Source organism: Siniperca chuatsi, linkage group LG16, assembly GCF_020085105.1.
Source record: "Siniperca chuatsi isolate FFG_IHB_CAS linkage group LG16, ASM2008510v1, whole genome shotgun sequence".
Lineage (NCBI taxonomy): Eukaryota > Metazoa > Chordata > Actinopteri > Centrarchiformes > Sinipercidae > Siniperca > Siniperca chuatsi.
The window spans coordinates 22501471-22528915 of record NC_058057.1 but is presented as its reverse complement, the minus strand read 5'-3'; the positions used below and the strand labels follow the sequence as shown (position 1 = coordinate 22528915).

Genomic DNA, 27445 nt, shown 5'->3' with positions numbered 1-27445 from the left:
AGCTTTCATGGGTCCATGGGGTCTAGTCAAAAGTTAGCAGAAGCCCAAAATCTGCAGCAGTTTAAGTCTGTCCCCAACCAGAACTGAGGTTGACAAGAAACTGTGAACCAAAGGTTAGCTCAGGTCAGGTCAGGTCAACTCTGCACAAAGGCCGTCAAAAGGAAGCTCTTCTCTACAGAAACCCCACTTTGGCCAGTGGTGGAAAGTAACTAAGTACATTTACTTTTTGTACTTAAGTACAATTTTGAGGTACTTGTACTTTACTTGAGTATTTCCATTTTCTGCTACTTTCAACTTCTATTCCACTACAATTCAGAGGCAAATATTATACTTTTTTACTCCACTACATTTATTTAATAATATTATATCATTATTACTTTGCAGATTCAGATTAATATAAATAATATTATATACAATTTAATCAACATCTATTGATCTATTATTATATGCTAACATAAGACTTTATTGATCCCTGGGGGGAAATTCACAAGCTCCCAGCAGTATATAAAGTATATAAAATTTGCCCCACCTTCACCAGCTGCAACATTAAAGTAATTTACACATTAATGCATCAATAATTATAATCCAATAATATCATATACATTATTCTGAAATGGGTCATTTTGCATAATGAGTGCTTTTACTTGGTACTTTAAGTATATTTTGATGCGAATACTTTTGTTCTATAACTTCTTACGTAATACTTTTGATTGAAGGACTTTTACTTGTAGCAGAGTATTTCCACACTGTAAAAGATCTGAGTACTTTTTCCACTGCTGAATCAGGCTAATATTCATTCACATTTACATTTAGCAGATTTAAATCTTACCATAGTACTGAAACTAATGATTATTTTCATTATAGATTAATCTGCCGGTTATTATCCTGATTAATCATTAATCACTCCCATCAAGTTTCGTCCAACCAACACCACAAAAAAAAGATTAATCTTAGTCATTATAGTCAAAATAGCTGCTGATTGTTTTTCTATTGATCGACTAATAATTTCAACTCTACACTTAACCCTAATTCTAACCTCAACCTGAAATCCATAAGAGTCCTCACTTTGGACAATTAACTTGTACTCCTGGCCTCACAAGCATATAAAAACGAGAACACACACAAACATTTAGATGGGCTAGTAGACACCCAGCCTCCCCTCTTGTTCACAGTCTTATGACCTGCCGTCACCAGTTAAGTAAGTGTGTGCAATTGTGCAGCCGCTCAAGGCAGCAGCAGGCAGATCTGTATCTCGAAGCCAGTCAGCAGCTTCTTAGCATCAGAAACTTGCAAATTAAGAACATTTGAGCTCTGAAGGATCAGAACCGCTGGACATGTGCTGGACAATAACAAGCCCCGAATTTCTACGCATTCCCACAAGCTGTGTTGTGGTCCACCTTGTAAAACATGTGGTTCCCATTGTGGCCAGATCTCTCTCTCTCTCTCTCTCTCTCTCTCTCTCTCTCTCTCTCTCTCTCTCTCTCTCTCTCTCTCTCTCTCTCTCTCTCTCTCTCTCTCTCTCTGGCTTTTTTTCACTTACTGTCTCCAAGTACAACAAACTTTTGGAGTGAATCCTGAGACCAGTTGTAAGACCCAGTTTTGCCTTCATTTTGGCTGCTATGTCACTCTGTGTGTGTGTGTGTGCGAACTATAATAAATGATAAATATGACTAGGATTTCACTACGCAAATAAAATCATTATCTGCAGGAATGCTCACATGTTGCTCTCTGAAAAAAATGTTGGTCCCATGTGTTCCCTTTTCAAGTGATAATCTACACAATTCTTTCCTGCCTTGATTTTGGCAACACCTTTAATGATAAGCGGTCCAACATGCTGTAATAATAAAGACACTCAATGTGGACTGAGTGTCTCTTATATTTCTAGCTTTTTTTATGCCAAACAAATCCCTGATGCAGCTTCTATTTCTAGAAGCAAAAGCAAAGTTAAAAAAATATTATTTTCATGAACATGTTGTGAGTTATTACTTTAAAGTATATTTATTAAAAACATATAGATGCAGCCATTGTAGAAACACCACTTTTTTATCAAAACCTATACAACTCTACACTGCTGCAGCTTAGACTTTAACTAAATCCCAAGAATGACATGCTGCAATTAGTAAGGCTGGATTTATGTGTTTGCATCAAATATATTTTTTCTGTTACTGAAAAGTAGAACTTCAACCCACTTGATGTTGTTTTTCACAATCTACTATCTCCACCAGCATTGGAAACATGTAGACAAAAACACCAGCAGCCCAAACTGACTGAGACAAAAGTTTTGCCTTTTCTTGTTCACTTCAGTACATAGTGTACATAGTAAGGAATTGAAAATGGCTAATATCAATGACAAATTTTGCATTAGCATTTGCATTGTTTGCATAGTATCACCAATACATTATGCCATGAATTGTAACCATATTTGTGTTTCTTTCTGCAGGTCCTCCAGGGCCAAAGGGAGAGAAGGGTGATACTGGACCACTGGGGCCCGCCGGGGCTCCTGGGTTGACTGGCTTGAGAGGTGGGTACAACCAGACTACCATTCGTCAGTTAATGAATTACATAGAAAGTTAAGCATTAAGATAATCAAATGAAGCATGTCTCATGTCTGTCCATTAAATATGAAGATGGAGGGGGGCGTCCTGATGGCCTGAATGGTTAAGGTGCATACCACATAACCACAGTGTCCTCTGTTTGATTCAAGCCGGGGACCTGTTGCATGTCATGCCCCCCTTTCTCTCCCCTCATTTCCTGTCTGCCTCAATACTCTCTGCTAAAAAAGAGAAAAAAATGTGTTTTAATATATAATATATAATAAACTGGAGTCAGGAGACAGCTAGCTTAGCTTAGCATAGAGACTGAAAACAGCTAGCCTGGCTCTGACCAAAGACAAAGAGGAAAAACTATTTTTGGCTGGGCGTACTGTGTTGGTTGCCAGGCAACCTCACAGTGATGCTCCCGGCCAAGAAATAGTCTGGCACGTTATCCCCCATAAACCCACAACTTCGATTTTGGTACAGATTAAACAAACAAGATATAACATATTAATTAGTGAGTTTTAGAGATGCTAGAAGGCATATTTTGTTACCTTTGGTCAGAGTCAGGCTAGCTGTTTCCACTTTTTTCCAGTCTCCATGTTAAGCTAAGCTAACCATCTCCTGACTCCGGCTCTCAGCAAGAAAGTGAATAAGTGTATTTCCCGAAATGTTGAACTATTCTTTTAACATATCACAGTAGAATTCAGGTCAGAAACACCCCATTGACAAACACGCTTCTGTAATAAATTGTTAATCAGACACGCTGCATCAATATATCATAATTTCAGTGCATTTAGAGTGCTTCTCAAGCTTTCAATAATACATTAAAAAACATGCCATTCTCAACAGAAAAGGTTGAGAAACTCTGGCATAAATTGTTACACAGTATTTACCAGAACCTTTGAGATGGCTCATCCAAATAAATGTGTCGCCACACAGATTCTTAAATACTTTTTAATCCATTATTTCCTTTCAGAAGTGAGCATGGACATGCACTTGAAATTGCATAAACTGAAAAAATTACTTTTTTTATTTTGAATTTTTAACTTATGTGCCAACCACTGCAAAGAAATCCTCAACCTGTGGGAAATGCTGTGGTATTGGAAGTATCTTACTTAAATCTGTGTAATACATGTAAGGAAGGAAAGATCAGGAATTTCTGGTTGTTAAAACAATTTCTGATTTAATGAATGTGAAGCAAGAGGTGCACATGCACAGTGTCAAATAATGTCTGGATTTCTCATTTACTCCCTTGTGTTTTTGGACTGGTGTGGTTTTTGGATGAGTTTTACAAGCCCATAGGTCATAAAATGTACTTAGCCTATAAATGTCCAATGTAAACACAGAATTTTGAGTTACAAGCCTTTTATATGCAAGAGGATTTAGGTTTGAGTGGCATGAAAGGTGAAAATCTAGCTACCTTTTACGCAAAAGAGACTTTGGCTGGTGTTATTACCTCTGCTTTTGTGATTACATTCAGTTGCATTAATAATGCAGTGAGCACAGAGAATAAAAAATATAAATCCGCTTAAGAAAACAAGGCCCCAGACTTCAGACGGGGATTTATTATTAAGTCAGGGTGTGGACATGGCCTGTGGGACGGGTCATCGATCTTTGTCTTGCAGGTAATTCCACCAAAAACCACAACATGAACCCTCATCCAGACAGAATTGGAACCTCAATGACTATTTTTCATAGATACTGTAAAATACAAACAATGACAATATGAATCCAGATGTTTGAAGGGACCCTTTCCAGCTTGGTACCTCTTGAATCATCACCCTTCAGCTCCTCCATTGTCGTCATCCATCCCACATTCCTGGGCCGATGAACTGCAGCTCTCACATGACATTTTTCAAGAAGCATTCCTGCTGAAAGGAAAACCCCCCACCACTGCCATAGTTCCAGGAAAAAGTGAATAAAAAGAATTTCTAACCCCCCAGGACCAAAACAGAACTACCCACAACATTCATTAGTGAGAGCTGTCATCTCTTAGGGGAGGGAAGCCTCAATGGTGAGGGCCAATCTCTGTAGCGTTCAGCAATTATACGTAGCCCTTTTTTTGTTTGGTTGTATCTTTAAATTTGACCTATGTTTATAAAACGTGTTAGGATTTATACTTACGTAGTCAAAAATGTTATACAGTTTCACAATACATTTGTAGGCCTTATCAATCAGCAAATTATACACCATATTGGAACTGGGCGACACTAACTAGTCCGTTTTTCATATACTGTACAAGACCAGTATGACTCCATATATTGTTCTCAGCCTAGACAATGTTGCAAACAAAGATTTTTTTAGTGAAGCTTATAAAACATAATACGTCATGAGTAATTACATAACAGAACATGATATACAGAAGTTTGTAGCTTTTAATGTTCTGTATGATATGTAATTATGCTAATTAATGACATTAGACATTTATAATAATAAAATAAGAACAATCATATTTTGTTTTCTGCTGACGGTTCTTTTTGATGATAAAAAAATTACCCATGCTATTAACAGGCCTACATAATCTGTTTGTAATGCAGCAAATGTACTTCTGTTACTCCGTTTGCATTGAAGCCAAAGGAATCCATCATCACATTCAGGCTCTAAAAATCCTTTTGGACTTGTTGAACAATCTAGTTGGACAGTCCTGCAGAACACAAAGAACACTTCTGCACTCCTTCCAAAATATGATTGATTCAGCATTTTCTCAGTGGGATTCTTAAGGGGGGAGTTATTGACCCTTTACGGCAGAGAGACAGAAAACCACAGAAAAAATGACATCATCCATCATCAGTTTATTTTGTGTTTTATTTTGGCATTCAGTCTAATTATTTCATTCAGATTGCTGAGTAGTCACAGCAGTGTAATCAGAGCATATCAGGGCGACATTTGACAAAGATTGTGCTTGCTTCAACAGTGCAATCAATAACTCATTACCACATTAATTTTGAGACATTTGAGTGTGCTTACTGTCAACAAATGTTCCCATTGTGTGCCACAGGGTAGGGGTTTGCAGGGAAATCTGAAGGGTTGTTTTATGGAACAAAACAAAGGATAGTGCTATTCTTCCAGCGTCGGCAAGCGTTCAGAGATTGAAGCGTTGGCAGATGGTGGAAGAAGTGAAAGATATCACTTTCACAACATCTTTGTATCTTCTATTAATGAATGTCAGGGTGGGGAGGGAGGACAGGAAGCAACAAGGCTTATTGGAAATGTGGTCATAAAGGCCTCATATTATTTAATTTTTTTCAAAGTGCTGTGGTAAAGGCTTGCAATGATTTGCAAGTAAAAGTAAACCTGAATCAGTTATTGATAAATGTTTAGACAAAGTCCTTATTATATTGCTTCCAGATTGGCACAAAAGCAGCTCCTCTAATTCATGGTTGGATTTGATTGGAGGCTTTCCATTTCAAATGCGTATTAGAAGGCGTTTAGAAATTGTTTATTTAGTGGAACCAATCAGAACCAACTCCAGCTGTGAGGTATTAATGTGAGTTATTCCAGAAGAGGAAACAAAGAATGATTTGACAATACAGTGATTTTATTTCTGATAATGCACTAAACATTTTTAATCAAATGCACAACGTGATTTTTCCTTAAAGCAGATACAAGCCACAATAGTTAAGGCACTTGGAATGGTGTCATAGCTCATGTCGAGGAGAGTCCGATGAACGATATTGCAGCATATTATGACCACACTGCTTTCCTATTGGATGGTTATTAATCGTTTTATTGAATGCAAGCTTGTTTGTGTTTCAGGTTTTACAGGAGAAAAAGGCATCCAGGGCCTCCGGGGAATCAAAGGGCCTGTTGGGGTCGACGGTGTTCAGGGAGAAAAAGGAGAAGTTGGACCTCCTGGTCCTAGAGGTATGTCTTTTTATTTCTCATATTAATCAGTTAATGTTTTTAAATGTTCATATTTATAGCTTATCTACTTGCTTATCTAAGCAAATAACAGTTGATTTTTGCTCATTTCTGGCTTGATCCATTGAGGTCATGGCCAAGAACGCTCATCTAGAAAACGTATGGAAGCACACGAACATACTGCACAGATTAATTATTATAATCAGAGTATAATATATGTAATAATCACAATGTACAAAATATGAGGGTGTGTACTTTATGGGGCAACAGTAGTAGTCACATTAAAGTCATTTACTCACTCACCCAACAACATCATTCACAAGTCAGTAGAAAAAGCCTGTAACTCCCAGCAGTCTTGTACAACTCACAGCTGAATCTTGTCAACACGTTCACAGTTCAAATCATTTCAGACTTTCAAAATGAGAAACTCGCTTCTCACTTCTCAAACGGCTGCATGAGATGTTGACGTTTCTGCCAGAGTAGAAAATTCCTTACCAGGAAATCTTCAGCACAACCAAACCTTTCACACATCTTCCATCACTAACAGGTGGCACCGTTCTCTTTTTATGTTTCGTCATGGAAGCTATAATTGCTTAACTATCCATGTCTTCCTTTATTTATTTCAAAGAAGCAGCTGTCTGTGTTAATCAGATCAGTTTTCAGCTGTTTTAAATGAGTCAATTCAAGAAAATATTTGACCACATATAATCATTCAGCCGTTTGAGCTGTTAGGTCCACTAAAAATTTTCAATTCTCCAAGAGCTGTATCACCAGTATTTTTGTGTCATTCATGTGTGCAGATTCAGCCAAAGACGGACTATAATGTAAGAGCCCAAAAACAAGGAAGCCAAAAGAACTCTTAGAACATGGTATCCACTTCTGTCATTGGATTTGATATAAGGATCCATCAGTCTGCTTTCCCACTGTCCAATGCCTACTTATCCACCCACTGTAGTTTTTCTCACTGCCCCTCTTTCATCAAGCTATCATGAAAAAGAGCTCCAAATCTACCATTAAAATTCTCCATATAGACAATTGTCATGTGCGATTGTAGGAACAGGCCTTAAATTAGTTAAAAATCACACTGTGTATTGAGAATACACAGTCAGTGGCAGAAGGAGTCCAAAGGAGAGTTGATTACTATTTTTAAAGGTACTGTATTCAATGACCCATAGCAATCCCACAGCAACCACTCATTTAATTATTATATATGCTTTTGTAGAGAGCCCAATGCCTCTTTGAGAGGCCAAAAATTCTTAAATATGATGCGAAATCCATAATGAGCATTTAATAGTGTCAAGACAGCTGAATATGCCATTATACATTGTAAGAGAACATTAGGAAATTCTTCACTATGCTGTATTTCCAGTAGTTTTCCATTGCACACTAAAAATATATATTTTTTTGACATGAGCGTTTAAATTTTCCAAGTAGACATGAGAATAAGCTGCTACAACACAGTTGGAATTTGATGGCAACTTAGGGGATAAAAAAATAACACACGATACCTTGATGGCCTACTGCTGCAATTTCTTTCTTCCTTTTCTTTTTCTTTCTCTCTGCCTTTCCTTCCATCCACTCATCCATCCATTTATCCAGACCAGTCTGTATCTACATAAACCCCTGGGGTGTTGATGTTTCCACTCTGGCATCACCAGCTGGACAGTACCAACGATAACAAAAACTCAAGCACACAGCGTACTATTAGGGACAACATAGCCATAACAAATATGGCAAATATGCCATTGTTTGTGTATGTATATATATTGTGTGTGTGTGTGTGTGTGTGTGTTTAGCCAACAGCTGTTGCCGATCAGCGTTGGGTTTGGCTGAAATGTCCACTGTTGGAGTTCCAAAGTCCCTATGTTGGCCAGTACCTTTAAAAACCTTGGACCAGGCAGTTTAGTAGTCTTCTATATGTGCGCATGCGCTTGGTTGTTATGGCTCAACACTCTGCACCAGACTCCACTCTAGTTTTGGTGCATTTTTATATAGATAGATGTGAATATTGCTGATTGCTATAACAGTTCTGCCTTTACTATGTGTGTAGGTGCACAGCTATGCAGCAAGTTTCCAATATATTTTGAAGACAGCACTTGGTCTGTACTGAAAGTAATTGTGAAACTGTGAAAACAGTATTGGACAACAAATTCAATTATTGATTACAAATCAGAAATAGATGAGATTACCAAGAGTTAGACCAAAGGTATTGTAGAAATGAATTCGTACAGTAATAAGGAAACTGGATTTACAAAAATATGGACTAGCTGTCAGGTTTGTTACATTGTCCCTCATGGCGGGAAGTATCATGATCAATGAAGATCAACCTTTAAGGTCTGGTCACACCAGAAAGTGGCACTGTGAAATTCATCTGAAATATTTGGTTGTAAAAGCGTGCTGAAGTAGGGACTACTCATAGGGCCAGTTTGTGAACTGTTGTAGCTGGCAAGCTAACTGCTAACACACTAGCCAGCTGGGAACATGCTAGAGCTAATCAGTCAGTAGCTCCCCAAACTTCTTTCTATTTTCTCTGTACTGGGCTGTTTATTTACCCCCTGGATTGTGCATCATTTAATTCAAGAAAGAGTTTTATTGAAAAGGGGGGAAAAGCTCTCAGAGCTAACAAGAATTGCTAACAGCTTGCTAACTGTCAGTTAGCATGCTCATTAGCTCATTCGCTAACAGGAAAATAAGTTCACATAGTACTCTTTATAATATTATTTACAGAGACCCAACAAATCCCACCATGAGCAAGCATTTGGCGACAGTGGCAAGAAAAGCAAATATACACGTATACATCCAGGAAATAATTCAGTGTATTTTTTTGATTTGCATCTGGGGGAATGCAAGACAGCAGCAACAAGATAGTGAAGATAATACTATGGTTATTAGCTTCACATAAAATGTCGACATCTGGAAACCGTGTCCATCCACTTTGACTTTGCTTGAGCACCAAGCACCATTGATGTAAACACAGAGTCCACCTCCCCTCATCCCGCCAGAGTCTTGCGCTCCTTCAGCTTGGAACGCGGTCCACCCGTTGAGTGCTTGATCCTCCCGAGGATCCTGGTCCGGTTGATCTGCTGCTTCAGGAAAACTTTTTCTACTCGAAACAACAAGTGTTTTCTAGCTCTTTACTGGAAAAAAAAACTTGTGTAAGACTTGTGTATGGTGTTTGTTTTGATCCAACGTGTTAAAATGAGCAAGAGGAAATTGTCTTTTGTTGAGGCCTCTGATTTGTTTGGAGTAAACAGAAGAAAACATGAAAAATTATCACTGGCAGGAATAGCCACCATGGCTGAACAAACATGAAAAGAGTGTAACCCGCAAACTGCTCTGGTACTGGCGACATTGTTTGATTGACTAGTTAATTATGTAAAGAGCAGTTCACCACACAAATAAGCATTTTTCCAAAAAAAAAAATGGAGACAAGAAGAAGAAAACAAGGATCTTCGCGGATGTTTGGCCATCTACACTCTGACAGTTCACAACAATGTCTGTCTGTGCTTTCACCCATCTGGGGTCTGGGTGTGGGTTTAACAAACCAGTGAAGGGTGAAGAGTTTGTAGACTTTCTGGTGTGAACGGGGCCTCAGCGGAAGGCGGTTGTTCAGCTGTGGAGGGAGGAGGGATACTGAAAGCTTGTTAAAACAGCACTGGGAAGCTTCATGGTTTCTTTTTATAGATGAATGGTGGATAGACTAAGCAGGGAGTGCATTAGGTGTTAGCTTTTTCTTTCATTGTAAAGCATCACAGATCAAGTGTTTAAAGCTGCATTAATGACTGGTCACTTGGGGGAAGAAAAACTACATAACAAGCCAGCAGACTCACAGGCCAGAAATATTATCACATTATCAAGTGATTATGGCTAACATAGCAAACAGTTGTCTATTTACCCATCCAATCGAGTAACTTCATTTGGAGCCGTGTTTTTGGCCACCTGATAAATATAAGTCCAATATTCACTTGCATTTTAGCATTCTTTTGGTCTCCTTCAACTACTGAGAAATACATCTGGGTCTTAAGCTGCTAAATTGTCCACTATGTTCACCAGTCGCTAACTTTGTTCCTTAGCGCACTGGGTTTATCAGAGCTTTTCACTGTAAATGGCTGCCTGCTGTTGGAAATGAAACTGACAAGAGTGCTGAGACTAAACAATACAGTTAATTTGCTAGCTGTAAAACCAAAACAATGAGCTAAAAACAGCTAAAAAGCTCAGTAGAGCTGCAGTGTTGGGTGATTTTGTCACTTGCTGGTTTTGTCACTGCTAGCCCCCACTTTCAGAATAAACAGCCATTTGATTTATTGTTAATATAAACAAGACTAAGAGGCTACAGCCATGCTAGCACGTCTGTGAGGGTGTACTTAGGCACAGCTTTCAGATAAATGCTGTCAGTATGCTAATATGCTCACAATGACAATTCTAAAATACTAATGTTTAGCTTGTTAGCATGCCAGCAGTTGCTAATTAGCACTGAACACAAAGTACAGCTGAGGCTGATGGGAACGTCATTATTTTTACAGGTATTTATGATATCCTCATAAACCAAAGTAATGGACAAATTGAAATTTCAGTCTGAACAAAACAGGTGGATGACTTTGCCATCCATACAGCCATGCCGCTAACGTGACTAAAACTGTTAATAAGTGACGCTTTTAGTAGCTTAATTCAATTTCAGACATTTACCCTTTGATGCCATTCAGAGCCACCAGCATGCAAAATTGTGCAGTTTTAAATCAAATGCATCTGTTGTCTCTTGTGGCTCCGCAGTAGCTTACCAGTGTGTTTGGGTTTTTCCCGCTGTGTTATTTAGTTGTTAAGGATGTGGTCAAGATGGAGGTGACACTGACAGCTGAGGGCGTCACAGGCAGGGTGTGGTGTCAGCTACACTACTCAGACATGGACACACACACACACATAACACATGGTAGGTGGGACAGAGTGCCACCTTGGCTTGTAGCTGCCCTGTGGTCTTGGATGTGAAAAAAAGAGTCAAATTAAAGGTGGGATAAATGCCGACTTGAAGCTGATCCTCTTATAGCTTCATGGCAAAAACAGACTTGTGGTTTCAAACCTCATGGCTGAAAATAAGCAACAAATGACGCTGAAACAGGACCTCTCCTGCTTTGGAGATTATTCCCGGGAGTTTGGAATAGAGTCATATTTTGAAATGAAAACAAATGAGAAATGGTCGTATCCAAGCTTTAACCACCGTAACAGAAACCACAAATGAGAGGATTTTTACTTACATTGATTGAGCGGTTTTGCATTGTATTAACTTTTCCAACATGCAAACATTTGCACTTTAAAGATACTTCAAGAAATTACCTTGACACTGGTACCTTTATTTCAGTCCATAAAAATCTGTTTTCAATACTGTCTACTCTCTCTCTGCTTCCTCTCTTTCAACCTCATTCACCTCCACTCCACAGCAGAAAAAACATTTAACCAGAACTTTTAGAGGTAAATTAAGCACCAGACACATGGTGGGTATCCTCTAATTTTACATTTTAAGCCTATATCACAAGGCAAGATTACAGGGCCGACTATTTTAGAGACATTTTCTGAAAATATACAAAGAAGTAAAAAGGAGAGGAAATGGGAGTGAGGTAGGAAAGGTTTTAAAATTGAAACCTGTTAATGGTTGAGCTGCTCCTGTGTGTTATTTCAGTTGCACACACATTTCTGCCCCCTTGTGTGCTATATTGTAGTTGTCACTGTCGTACACATAGACAGCTAGCATAGGTTGGGAGTGTAGGGTTCAACTGATGAATCGGTCTACCATTGTTGGTCTTTAATTAAAACCAGGATATTGTTGGATATTATTAGTGTCATCCAATTTTAACATGATTGAGGTTTTTCACTGAAACCTGCAGTGCCATGATGTTATAGGTATAGGCTTTTTATACTTAAGTAATAAGAACAAACTCACATTTTGGTCATGTTTGACTTTGATATTTCAATGCTAAAACTCAGCGTGCTATGAATTAATTATAAATGGGTTCTTAGGCCCAGGCTAAGTTCTGATAAGAATAATGTTTCAGCAGTTCCGATTTAATTATTGCTCAGTAAAGTCTACATTGTTATCAGTTTGTTTTTCTGTTTTGTCCTCAGGTGACAGAGGAGACAGAGGGTTTAAGGGGGAGAAGGGGGATCGAGGAGACCGAGGAGAGAAAACAGGTAAGAGCTGATATATGAATTTACAGTGTACAGGCGTGAAGAAGGAAGTGACAGCATTCAGACCTCAACATTTAAATGGCAGTTGCCTTTGAAAACAGCTCATGAGTGTTTCTGTTCCTGCACTCCTTTCAGCAGATCATCATTTTTGTCTTTGCGATGACAAAAACAATTAATAGGACTGTGCTAATTTGCTAGCGCTATGGTCCAGGTTTGGTTAAGTTTAGGCAATTGAAACTTCTTGGTTAAAGGAACAGTTTTAAGGAACGGTCGCCCGTGTCCAAATCATACGCTTTTCTGACCTGACCATCCACCCAAACATCCTTCCTGAAAGGCTTTGTGACGGTATAACAACGTCATGCAACTCCTGCCTTTGCTTCTGAGTGACTATAGTCATAATTCACACAGCCACAAGAAGTCCAGGTAAGGTTGTTTCAGACATTTGGAGACTGGACAAATTCTTTTGTTTTAGAGTGAAGACAAACGTACTTCCTCCTCCTCAGCTGCCCATGAAGAGTCTGTCCTGGTTAACAATATTATTCCACCTGTTTGAACAAATGAAACAGGGTTGGAGTAATATAACTGCTAAAACTGATGTATAAACATCCACCAGACACATCTGTGACTTATGTTGCATAGTTTGCATTGAAAATGTTTTCTGTGAAAGTGTAAGTAACTATTCAACCATTCACCTGGGTTTGGGATCTTCCAGGGTCCTTGAGGGGGTTTCAAGGGGTCCTCAGCACTTTTATTCTAATAGTACGTTTTGCTCTCACTACTGTTAGATTCCAATATACAGTATGTTGTTGACTTTTCTACTTGAACAAGCTTAATAACAAATCATTGCAAAACTGGAAAGAATTTTTTTTTTTCACCGTCAATTGAAATTCCCCAAACTAATAACATCCTGTAAAGAATGTGACTTCATTCATGTGCTGCTTCCAGCCGTAGCTTCAAGCTTGTAAGATGACCACACATGCATGCAGACAGACAGTTAATCCAATATGGTTAAACAGTAAAGTGAACATGGTCTGCTAAAAGATTCAACACTGAAATTAAGTGTTTTATAGACTTCATTGCGGAAAAGAATGTTGGAACAACTTACTTTACAGTAATATTCCCACTAATTAGTGTTGTAACAAACTACTGTTTTATATGTTTTCCATCATCTTCAGCTCCCACTAAACCTTTATAGATGAACAACAGTAGAAAAGTTTTTATTCTCTGAATTATAATTCTCTTGCTGCTTTGATACTGTAATTCAGAAATGCTCACAGATATAGACATGTAATATACACTTTGAAAATTAATTTGAAGTAATTAAAGATTCAACAATTTTGAGGATTTTGCTCTGCCTCCACTCCCAAAACATTTCTCACTGTTCACAACTTTCTGTGGGCACTGGATGGACATTTAATAATCACGCTTATTTCCAAGATTCATTTAATTTGTGACATCGAAGCCTCACACAGCATCAGTCACATTTATGCAGCTTTTAAACCCAAAATATTAGAATGACAAATTACACTTTAATCATCTCTGTGGAGAAGCTGTATTTGTTGCAGCAACAAATATATTTCTATTTGTATATTTGTATATACTATAAATGAATTAGAAATGAATCACATAAGATGTTTAGACTCTTAGTTATGAACATGAAGACATGAGCTGACCTGAGCTGGTAGGATGCATTTTAAGTGGTGGTATCTTCATGAAAAGAACAGCAACGCCAGATTGTATTAATCTGTTTATTCTACATCTTAACTATTTCAGATATGTCATGTCTTAATTTACATTAGCTGGACTGTCCATGGCTGATAAGAGGTAGTGGGAGAGAAGTATTCCCAGTTTGTGCCTCTAGTGTATTAACATTACATTCAAGTCACAAAGATATGCATCCAATTTTCCTAAAAATATATATTTATTTGTTTTGTTTAACAACACATACAGCTGTTCTGAAGGTATTTCCAGAATCCTCAAAGACTCTTCTAACCATATGGATGAAAAAATATTCCATCTGTTGCACAAGAAAAGTCGCAACTGTATTTCCTTTCCATTTAGCTAGAAATGACATATGCTCTTTGTAAACCACAAGCAAAATATTTACATGTTATTTTGAAAATATAAAATATTGGAAAGAAACCTCAATATATATCATAATATATAATATAATTGATAGTAAAATTATACATTTTTGTTCATGTTGTACAAAGTGAGCAAGGAGGCATGTCATTTACTGCTACCATCTTTGTGTAGATCAGGAAAAAGTTAGAAAATGGGTGAAAAATATTTTTTAAATAAAATATAAAATAAAGAAAGTAAAGTAAAGAAAATCCTCCAGGGCACCACTGCTGTAATACAAGCACATATATCAGTGCATATGATCCAAAACCAACAGCTGGCAATACAAATTTACGAGCTGATGACTTTGTGGGCCTCATACATCTCTGCCCCACCTGTTATCCTATGCAAAGAGCTGTGAGAAGTTTAAAGGATCAGTAGATCTGCTTTTCTTTTCAGCGTAATCTCACGGTTTCCGACACACGATGAAGGACCACATGGCTTAGTGTACATCAAAAGGATTTGAAAACCATTATGTGTATGCATATGTCCCGTGGTGGTAAGTTGAAACCTCATACAAAACCACAAATCTGGATTCAGGTAGAAAGAAAAAAAACATTAATGACCCAAAACCTCAAATGTTTTTCTTCCTTTGTTACATCATCCTGGTTGTTCGTCATGTGATGAGTGATGGAGTGGCGTTCACATCAAATAGACTTGATCCCTCGACCGTCTGAATGCTGTTTCTGCCCATTACAGAGCCGTCGAAGATCGTTTCTTTCCTCACATCATTTACAAGACACGGATGTTTGAGGTTTCAGAGACAGACTGAGACCACATGCTGTTGGCTGTCAGAAATATCGAATCTCCGTGTTGTGCACTTTTCTGTCACAAACCGTATGTGGCTGACTTATCGTTTGATGTATGCCTCGGATCCTTTTACACTTCAAAGCATACAGTGCATACCTGTATGATCACTTACCAGAACAAGCACTAGAGTGACCACTGAAGTTTTGTCTGTGTTCGTCCACATGTTGTGCCTGTCATGCAGGACGTTATGTCACTGAAAGGATCAGACTCTTTAGCTCAGTTGAAAGCCTCAACAGCACAAAAACAAGTAAAAAAAAAAAAGAGCAAATGGACCCCAGATTGTAGTCATTTGTGAGTTTGAGTGAGAGAGAGGGAAAGAGAGAGAGAGATCTTCCATCTGTGTAACACTATTTTCTTCTATTGTATCTGGATTTATGTTCTTTTAATTGACACTGAAGTATCTTAAGTCACACTTAAAGCAAAAGGAAAGAAAAGGACAAAAGAAAAATTGGACAAAAACAAAAGAAAATAGAGAGAGAACAAGTTTTTGGGAGATGGTCTCTCAAATGAACTTAAACGTGAATTGACGAAAACATATACCCTAAACCCTGCTCCTTTAGTTACTGTTGCAGCCCCTGTCAAGCTTTCCGTTCTTGAACGGCACATATGCAGTTTACAAGGGGGGCCCAGCAAGATGAGTGCGTGAAAAAACGTGTTATACCGAGCTCTCATAGCATCGTTTTCGTAGCATTTTAAGTTAATTGATATTATCTAAGTAGCTGACAGAACTAAATAAGGATCTCAAGTGTTTAATGGGTTGATTACATGCAAAGATGCCAAAGTCCACTCAAAAATTACTCAAGCTAAGAATCACAAACATTTTAATTATTAACTCTATATTACTAATCTTTGTATTTTATTGGCTAAATTTCATGTTCATGAATGCAAATTTACAGGTAAAAAAGCAAACTTGTTGGTTTTACTGAAAGCAGGCAGGAAGGCTGCTGTAGAAGCAGTAGTTAAAACCTTATGAATACGTCGGTTATCTGATTATTGGTGTGTTTTGGAAGGCGGCAGAAAAGGAAGTGACTGGTTCAGGGATCCCACAGACCAATTCAACAAGGAGCCCGCCGCAAGAAGCACGCAGCTGGCGTAAACATTCCCAAATCCAATAAAGAGAAGGACAAAGCTGCTAACGTTTGCCTAAACTCTGATAGCATGCAGCTCCAGCATCCACAATGTTAACCATAATCCAAAATGCTAACCAATGAATGTGCTAATTGTTATCAGGGCTTTTTTTGAACGTAACCTGTAAACCCACAAACTAATGTACTCAATGTAGAAAAAACTTAATGTGCTCCTTGGCCTGGAAGTACTACTGTAGGCTTAAGCTAGTTAGCTGACCATTATATAGATTGTGGTTAACATTAGAGCAGATAAACACACTTGAATCCATTCACAACATTGTGTATTCCTGTGAATCTTTCCATGGTTCCCTGAACGTGGAACAGGGACAGATAAAGTCCAACAGTTTGCCTATTATAATTTCTGAAAGACATCTTCCCATGTGTATGTAACTTGTAACAAAACACCTAATTTACTTTTCGTTTTTGAGGACATTGCAAAATTTTGTGTAATTTTCACTTGACAGTTGACATATTACAAGAGAGATTGGAAGTGATGCATAAGTACATACACACAGCTCTTATACCTTCAGAGGCCAGCTGACAGTTTGATCCCCAGGGTCCAACTTGTGGGTTTAATGTTTGACAGGCTGTTTTTACAGTGGACTTGTGCAGCTACAGGGATCCAAATATAAATGATTTCATTGATTGCTTCAGATTCTAGTGAGAAATTTATTTTCACCCTGGAACTTGCGGCTCATGAAAACACTATGTTATTATTTTTATGTGGAGGTTCACCTGACACCAAGCTAAAAGCTCTACTTGGTGCCTCCAACATCAATACTGAGGAACAGAAACAGAGATCAATACTCTTCAGTTCTCACTTAATTATGTTGAAATACCCCCTACTAACACTGAGTTTTTATTATTTATGTTCACTTTTTATTTGCTGAATCCAATTATATGTTGCTGGAACAACCCAGCTCCCCCCCCCCAGTGTAGTTTAATCTAATTTTATTCATTTCTAATTTCATGCACACACAGTTAAGCAAGCACACATGCAGAAATGCTCATGCTGAAAACACTTTAAAACAGGTACGTGAGTCTGTCCTTTGCTTTTATTTTACAATTTCATCTTCAGAGTCAGACCCAGTTTGACTCTTTTGTGGTATTTTACGTGATGTGCTGGTAGGCGGATTTTGTCACCGCTGGACAGAGCCAGCCCCTGATTCCAGTCTTTATGCTAAGCTAAGCTAACCAGTAGCCTTATATTTACCAAACATATATGAGAGAGGTATCAATCTATTCATCTAACACTCTGCAGAAAAGCAAATAAGAGTATTTCATGAATAAGATCACATGAAGGGCACAAACTGGAACTCGTTCAAAATATGCTTGTATGTTTGCCAAATTTTGAGTGTGCATGTACAATGGCCAAGAAAATCTAATGAGAAGCAAACAAATTACATTAAATAGAAAGAAAAGACAATGCAAGAGTCAAAAGAAGAAAACATTAGAGACTAGAAGAGCAAATCATGTGAAAGACAATGACATCTGAGTTTCAAGGAGAACTTTCTGAACAGATGGAGCTAGTTAACTGTTATCCTGAAGCCATTCAGTCCTGTCCAGTCCAGACCCTTCCTGCCTGCCAGATAAACATTAGTAATACAGGATCACTCCATGTTCTGGCCTTCCTTAGTTATTGACAGTCTGGTGCTGTAGCTCCCCTGGCCTCTGAGGCTTGAACCACTTGGACGACCACCAACACTTGGAGCTCACTTGTCTAGTTTTCCCTGGACAAAAACAGTCATTATATCTCATGCAGCTCGTATTAATTTCCCGACTTTTACAGAAAAGGTACAAGGCTTGTTATAAAATGTCAATTTTTTGTCCAAATTAGGGAGTGTTTCTACTTTATGGTGAACCACTTTGTTGGCTGTCCAAGGTGAACATGAGAGCTGTCAGACTGTGGAGAGATCGGATAAGTTAGTGACCATGATCCTTGACTTGCATAATTCCTTAAAGATGTATTTATTGTGATTGCTAACTTTTCTCTCTGTGGGCATGTTTGTTATTGTGCACAAGCTTTTTCACTCAGGAAAAGTCATTAACTACATAAAGTTAAGGTCTTAGTAATTAGCTGGATTCAGCTTTTTGAGGCTTAGTTTCCACCACAGGAATAACAGCTAAATTAATTTCTTATATTTTGATCCAAAAATGAAATGTGTGGTTTTGACATGTTGATATTTTATGACATTTAAACACCATTTGGAAACAAGGGTGAATGAAACCAGAAAACGTTTTCACCAAACAATGTGCTGCCCTTAGCTAGTGTTGCTATGCCTGTTGAGCTTATTGTTCATATGGCACATATGCAGTTAACGGTGGCAGATTTACCACTAAACATTTGCATAATGTTTTAAAACAATGGGTCCTTGAATTTAGACTGTTTTTAAAAAAGCAGGCTTCTCATTTCTAGCCTGCGACCGCCGATTTTCCATATTTTATCAGCTGTAGCTAGAGCGCTAATTAAGCTAATGTTAGCTTCATGAGTTAGTTGAAAACACTGGTCTCCGGTTGACGTTTTAATGTTTCCAACTGACTCAATTTAAAACGAGATTCCTGTGTGAGGGGAGGAGCTCCACCGGCTGATTAAACATTAATGCATCAGTAATAAAAATACACAGGGTGCGATAATTTTTCAGCATTTTGAGTACTTTTACTTTTGATAGTTTAAATACATTTTGCTGATAATACTTACGTACTTTAGTAATATTTTCAATGCAGGACTTTTACTTGTAATGGAATATTTTCACTCTGTGCTGCTACTTTTAGCTCACTTACTTTAACCAGCTTCCACACAGTGGAGAACAGTGGCCATGCTGACTCCTGAACGCTGCATTTACTAAAAAAATAATATAACATTGGCAAATAATATGCTACTTGGCCAAAGATAACACTACATTAGCATTGCTACTGTAGGTTGTAAACTAGTTAGCTGGCTTACATTTGCAGCATTGTCCAATCCATTCCTTACACTTTTGCTCCAGTGTTTTTGTTTTTTTCAAACTCTTTAAATGCTATGTATCGCTCGTACTACAGCCTCATGCACACAGCTTCAGCATCTGCAGTGCCTAGTTACGATTGCTAAGCTATGACTGGACAATAGCTGTTTGGGGGATGGGTTTAGTGAACAGTAAATTGTGTTGCTTTTGCAGTTCACTGTAATTTTGACCAAATTGCTGTTGTCAGATGAAAACCTTTCTCCAAAATGCCTATGTTTTGAAGAAAATTTTTGTTTTTTGCTTGAAGATAATGCATTTACGGCATTATCCAAAGGGTTTTGAGAGGATTTTATGAGCCTAGGAAGTTAGAAAATGTTTATTCTAACCATAGAGGAGCGTGTAATTCTTAAATTTGAAAAATTTTACATTTTTAATTGAAAGCATGAAAGGTTTCCAACCCAACAGCACAAAACTACTTGTCTCTAGTGTTGAGAAGTCACAGTGTCAACATCTCAGCTACACTATATATTTCTACAATAAAATGATTGATTCACTTTAACTTTCTCGTCATGCATCTGCCTAATTTCTACCAAAGTTTCCGGCAAAATAAATCAAGTACACTTCCACCAGTTTAACATAATTCAACACAATTCCAATAAGTCGCAGTCCAGCTCTTCGTGGCAGAGATATGAATGTCTGGGAAGTTTGCTTGTAAGGTTTTCCTTATATGTGCTGCCTCCATCCAGAACCCAAGCTCTCCTTCCTCCTCCTCTTCCCCCGCAGAGTCTCTCATAGTGGGGATAGAGTCAGAGAGATGTGAAAAAGTGGTGAGTCATGTCTACAATTCAGAGGGAGATTTTACTTCACATTTATGACAACTTTAGTTACTAGTTACTTTGCAGATTCAGATTAATAATACAAAATACAAATAACAAATAAATTAGGATGTATTATTACGATAAAGACAAGACTTTATTGATCCCTTGGTGAAATTCACAAGCTACCCGGCAGTATATATAGTAAAAAAAAAAGAAGCCCCATCTTTACCAGCAGCAAAATTAAAGTAGTGTACATATTAAAGCATCAGTAATTACAAATTCAATAATATAATATACATTTTACTGAGTGGGCCATTATGCATAATGACTACTTTTACTTTTGGTACTTTAAGTACTTTTACTTAAGTAAAATTTTTAATGCAGGACTTTTACTTGTAACAGAGTATTTCTACACTGTGGTATTGCAACTTTTACTTAAGTTCTTACTTATATGTATTTTAAGCCAAGACTAACCTGTACCTGCTTTAAAACTTGCTGTTTGGCCACATGGTTCACCGTTATCTCACAGCAAAGTGAGCAAAGTCTTCTTCCTTTTATGTTATTACCACCTCTAAGTGGGTTTAAAGTCCAAAGACAGGAACATTTTTAGGTGAAATGGAAACTCTATAAGTGCCCTAATAGGTGAGCGGCTTTGTCTGTGTTTTATGTCGCATTCATGTCAAGACTTGCATGGTTCTGTACAGTACAGATGGTAATTACAATTAGAGTAGCCAAATGGGGAAAATGGTCACATCTGTCTATAGTTGTAATTCCATGTTGGAGATATTAATGATCTCTGACCGATAAGATACCTTGCACGCAGTAAAAAGAACTAAAGAAGTGTCAACGAACCAGTTGCAAAATGGCTGCAAAGCCACCATTACTTTCTGTTCTATCTAAATAAATATATTATAATATTAACACTTATTCCATTAATTCAGCTGATTAAAAAGGAACTATACTGTGTTTGGCTGTATCCGATTTCACCAGAACCACAAAAATATGTAACAAGAAAAAGCAGCTATCCTAGCAATGAGGGTAACTTTATACTACCTAACTATAGATGACTATTTAGCAACACTACGCATCACAACTTTTTTCCTGCTGCCGTTGGAGCAGATTTTGGTCTGGTGGCCCAAGAGGTTCATTTAAGGACATTTAAAAGTAAAAGTATCCTGTTTGGAAAAGTACTTAACCATTATAAAAGTATTAATTACTTCTTCACATTCATGCCAGCACGGTCTTCCAGTTTATACCCAGCTTCATATCAGTTGAAAAAAGAGAGACTGTTTTGTATTTGACGGGTGAACAAATAGTTTCAACATCTGTTTCAGGTAATTGAGTATTCAATTACTCATCCCTTGTTCAAATATGTGCTTTTCTAGCACTCGTTGCTTTCCTCTCTTTCAGTCTTTTTTCTTTCAGTCTGAAAAAACAGCAACAGGAGGTTGAAAGTACATCTAATTTTTGGTTTTAATTTCCTGGTTTTCTGCAAGAATATGATACAAATATGTGCAGCAGATATGATAGTATAATGTTATGGTAGATATTAAATTATGATGGGCTAGTGAGTGCAAAGTACTCGACTGTATAATAAGAGTTAAATGGTACACAGTTAAAATTTATGATGGTCTGATGAGACTAATATCCTGTCTAGATAATGTGTCTGGCTTTACTCTCCAGCAGTTTGTCAACAGTTTCACTCAGCACACATGTCTTAACACCGAGGAGCAGTCCAGAATAGTGCATGTGTGTGTGTGTGTGTGTGTGTGTTTACCTTTCTTTCTCATTTTCTCTCTGCATTCTGAAAGGTGATAAATCAAGTCAATTATACGAGTACAGCTGCTGCATAGTTTCAGGAATACGAGATGTACCGTGGATCCATGTAGCTCCTGCTAACACAAAAACACTTGTACACACACACATGCACACTTCATTCAGATTATAATGTAGGTGCAAGTTCTCTGTCATAGTACCCCTGAGCAAGGCGCTCCGAACCAAACTGGCTTCAACACTGAAGAGTTGACACGTTGTATTTTGATAGTTATTATATTTTATATTACCAGCAAAATGCCACCACGTGTTGTAAATCAAACTGCTTTATGTTTCACAGTGACAACAGAGGCTGTCATGGCCGAAACAAGGTTTTTACCTGCTTTTTTAAAGGAATAGTTCGACATATTGGGAAATACGCTTGTTAATTTTCTTGCAGAGAGTTAGATTAGGAGATTGATACCACTCTCATATCTATACGGTAAATATGAAGCTACAGCAAGCAGCCAGTTAGCTTAGCTTAGCAAAAAGACTGTAAACAGGGGTAAAGGTAAAGAAAAAATCCACCCACCAGCACCTCTAAAGCTTACTAAAAACACGTTATATCTTGTTTGCCGAACCCATCCAAAAAGTGTAAAAACAACAAGTTGCAGTTTCCCGGGCTATTTCTTTACCGGGAGCAGTGACTTCCTGGAGGATAAATGCTTACAGATGCATGAAGTTCCAAAGAAGAAAGTTATGAATTTCGAAATTCTTCAATCGGCACGCTGTCATGTTCACAAGATTCCTGCGAGACTATAGGTCATGATGTTCAGATCACTGAAAAATGACTTATGCACAGAACTTCAATCCCAAATTTTTGTAACCCCCAACTTTTTAAGAGGGGTTTCACATAAGAGGAAGAAAGAAAAAGTTCCCTTACTCATAATAATTTTATTTATTTTTCTTGTTGAATCAAAGACTATTTCTGAGGTTTATGGAAAGAATTCTGTTGCAGCATGTTGAAAACAACCTATTCATCTCCATTTGTTTTCATATTGGTTTGATTTACAGGGCTTCGTTAAACTCATAAACACTCACAATGAAAATAATCTGCTCAGTGTGAGTTCAAAGCCATGCCAACAAACGCAGGATAAAAGAGTCATGTGTTCTATCAATGTAGTTGTGTTGGAATAAATAATAAACACTTCAGTACTTCTGCACACTAAGGAACATGGTGTCTTATGCTGTTTGCTACAAACAATTTATTGTGTGGAGGCTCCAATAAATGCATAAAAACTGTCTGCAAACACATTAAATGGTAGAAACAAATGCCTCTGCCAATTCATATGTATATTTGCATACACAGATCATTATGTTAATGTATGATTGTGCGTGTGTGTTGCAGTGGAGGAGACCCTGGTGCGGCTGGTGAACGGATCAGGTCCTCATGAAGGTCGTGTGGAGGTTTTCCATGAACGCCGCTGGGGGACGGTGTGTGACGACGTCTGGGATAAAAAGGATGGAGACGTGGTGTGTAGGATGCTGGGATACCAAGGAGCCACTGAGGTCCATAAGACAGGACGCTTTGGACAGGGTATGAGATGGTCAACACACACATACAGTATACAAACTGTTATTTCACTAGTGCATTTTCCTGGATTGCTTCCTGCCAACCGTGCCACCAAGTCATTTGTTTCAGTTCATGTCTGTATAGTGTGAATATGTGCTCGCAAAGACTTAAAACATGCTTGAGATAGTCAGTCTATCATAGGGAACATTTAGTTTGTCGTCACGTGATAAAGGTTCAAGGAAGCATCTGTGGCTCAGGAGGTAGAGCAGGTCGTCCATTAATTGTACTTCTTTCCATCCACATGTCACAGTGTCCTTCAACAAGTCGCTGGACCCCAGTTGCTTAAAACGGCCAGGCCAGTGTATTACATGGCATACCGTATGTATGTATGAGTGAATTAGAGGCACATTGTAAAGCGCTTTGGTCTAAAGCACCTTTATACGGTACATGCTGTCTATATATCATTTAGCCTCATCATCCAAGGTTTTAGTCATTCATGCTTGGAAATGTGTTGGAAAATCAAACCCTGAAGACAAACAGTATGCAAACATGGACATTGAAAAGACATTAATATATGATAGTAAACTTTTGTATATAGAGCAGACAATCTAAACAAGATTACAGATCATGTGGATTTCAGTAAAAAGTGTGCAGTTTGGTTCATGTTTTCCACAAGTTACAATAGAGAACAGATTTCAAAACTGACCCTACTTAGCTGCATTGAGGCAAATTTACTTTACATGCCACGTAGTTGCAAAGGTCCAAGAGAATCCATGTGACATATATTTTGCCATACAGCTCATGTCTGCAAAGATGTCTGTGCTGCACTGCCCAAACTTCAGGGACTGTACACGTGTGGGACACGTCGCCATACATAGGCACCCAATGTAATATGTACGGAACTGTATTGACACCTGTTTTGGAGTATATCAGGGCTTTTAATTATGCAATGATAATGTAAGTTGGACAATTAAAAAACAGCAAAGGCACAAGATGTTAACTGTGATCTGTCTAATTCAGGGAGGTTTCTAGTTTCTGTTCATGTTTGTACCATACAGACAGAAACCAAAGGCCCCCTGGATGGTAAGAAGTTAACAAAGGTCAAATTTGGTAAATGAATCAGTTGTATTAAAAGTATACATGATGCAAATGTTCACCAGTGTTTTAACTACAGTATCACAAGGATGAGTAGATAATATTTTGATTATAAATTTGACGCTCCCTTTAAGTTCAGTCTTGATTGGTCAGCGGCCATTTTGTGAAATAAAGAACATTTCAATCACGGCAGGAAATCAATTAAATTTACGCTGCCCACAGAACTTATCCATGGTGAAATTTACTGATGGAAGTAGTTCTGATTTTTACTAACTCTGTTTTTGCTCTGCTGTTTTTTGAGTGGTATTACTTGCCCTAAAATGCTGCAGGGATTAATATTAAGGTTTTATGGGGAAAGTCATGTGAGCCAGATGTCGTCAAGAAATGGTCTCAGAGGTCATATCCATCTCCCTCTTTCTCTCTCTCTCTCTATTTTATTTCATTCACCAAGTCAGCCTTACATCATTCAGCGTCTCTGTCCAGAGTTGTTACCAACAAGTCTGGAAAATTGGAGGAAAACACGCCTTTGTTCCAGGGGATGACCTCCAGACAACAGCAGTGACTAACATCTCGGCTGGATTCAATTTAAAACAATCTGGAATTCAAATATATCTTTTCAGATGAGTCACCTACCTGTTTGGTTTTCTTAGTTGAACTTTAACATCTTTTAAGGCAGTTTATGGCATTTCTCAGACTAAGATTTGACAGGAGAAAACACATTTACCACCAAAATGACCAAATCTGAAAGCCATTCACTAGCTGTGTCCAAAGAAGGGAAGCTGGTCAGCAGTGCTACTAGTCAATAACACTGATAAAACTGTACTAACTGTTAGGGATACATTAACTAAGTTATGTCTAAATTTTGTTATTTTACCAGTGAAGTATTTATTTGTACATGACATGGCGTCATTTGACAGACGTGTTTGTCCAAAGCAACGTATATTTTTTGTCATACACATGCACTGGGAGCAATATGGGATTCATGACACCAAGCTTGAATTAATGGCCGCCCTGCTGTTCAAATTGAGCAACAGTCGCCACATGAAACTGTGCAAATCTGGATTGCAACCAAGTCAATAATAAAAACCCAAATGAAATAATAAAAACCAGCATCTCAAATTATTGTAATGCATTAAAGATGCTTCGCCAGGCCACCAGCACGCTAGAGAAGCAAGGAAGAGTGTATTTATAATCTCAACCACAAGGGCACCAGTACAGAAGCTTCAAAATGTTTCTGCAATGGATGAAAACTCTGAGCCAAAGCAGCTAAAGTGCAAAAAAAGCACAAAGTGTTCTTATTGTGTTATCAAGTAGTGTATTTGTTAGACATTTCTTGACCAAGAATCTTTAGATAACCAAACCATAAAGCGATGCCTCGATGGATATCTGTCCAAATGCAATCGCATTCTGTGCTTTTCAGTAATCTACGAAGCCTTTTATCATTTTGACTCTTCTTTTGTGGGAAGTGGGCACTTTTACTCCTTATTGCCAATAGTTAGTCAATAGTTTTGACATCTCACCACAAGGTCTATTTAGTAGCTGTTTTGGAGCGTTTTGACTGTATCACACAACCTTTCCTAGATCTTCAAGTTTAAATTTTGTGGTGAGATTGTTTTGTTGACTACTGTTTCCAAGGTCAAGCATGAACTTTACATCCTGGCTTTGAAGCCAACATGGATGAGAAGTGCTCTGAAAACTGAAATTTTAATATCACAGGGCAACTGCATCTTCTGAATCCAACTGCATCTTCTCTTCCAAAGTCAAGAATTAACTTTCACTTTCAATCCTGTATTGTTGTTATGGTCATAAAGACCTCTGCTGCTCTTAGTTCTTAACATTTTGACATTAATGATTTAGGGGGTGTGATGGCCATCAAACAACATTTTAAAAACTGTAGAGCATTAAAAAGAAAGTTAAGGTAATGTCTGCAGTCATCTGTAGCTGCATTTTGGGAAATCAAGACCCCATTATGTTTTTGATATTAGTTCTCAAGTTTCTAAAACTTATTATCTTAACCATGTAATCCGGATATTTTAATACTTGCTTGAGTTGACATTGTTTCTTCACTGTTTTCACTGCGGTGGAAACAGTGAAGATCAGATCCTTTACTGTAAGTAAAAGTACTAATACCACACTGTGAAAATACTCCACTACAAGTAAAAGTCCTGCATTCAAAACCATACTTAAGTAAAAGTATGTATTATCAGCAAAATTAATATTAAAGTATCAAAGTAAAAGTACTCATTCTGCAGTAAAATGGTCCCTGTCAGTGTCTTACTGTTATATCTGATGTTTGTGTGACGTTGTATTTTGCTGCTGTAGATGTTTAAGGTTGTGCTCATTTTTACTACTTTATATACTGTTGGGTAGTTTAATCTACAGCAATGCATCATGGTCTATAAGATCATCATATGTTTGTAGCGTCGCTGTCCTGTGAGAACCACGTATCTCTAAAAAGTAAACTTTTCATGAGCTCAGAAAAACAGCCCTGCTTTCAGCTTTGTGACAATGCATTTTCCAGCTGATCCAAAGGGGGTTTTAAATAGTTTATTTAGCGGTGAATTTTCTCAACCCGTAAAGGAACACTTCATCCTTCAGTTTATAAGAAAGAAAAATTCAGAAATCATCAACT

The 27445-nt window shown here is 37.8% G+C and overlaps 1 protein-coding gene across 5 annotated transcripts in view; it reads left to right on the top strand.

Moving 5' to 3' along the window:
• Positions 1 to 27445, top strand: part of scara5 (scavenger receptor class A, member 5 (putative)) — a 92775-nt gene that overhangs the window by 53860 nt on the left and 11470 nt on the right. For all 5 annotated transcript variants that reach the window (XM_044168870.1, XM_044168869.1, XM_044168871.1 and 2 more), the window contains 4 exons: positions 2441 to 2521; positions 6294 to 6401; positions 12513 to 12578; positions 23554 to 23742. In XM_044168870.1, coding sequence (XP_044024805.1) covers positions 2441 to 2521; positions 6294 to 6401; positions 12513 to 12578; positions 23554 to 23742 — 444 coding nt within the window. The remainder of the gene's footprint in view (positions 1 to 2440; positions 2522 to 6293; positions 6402 to 12512; positions 12579 to 23553; positions 23743 to 27445) is intronic.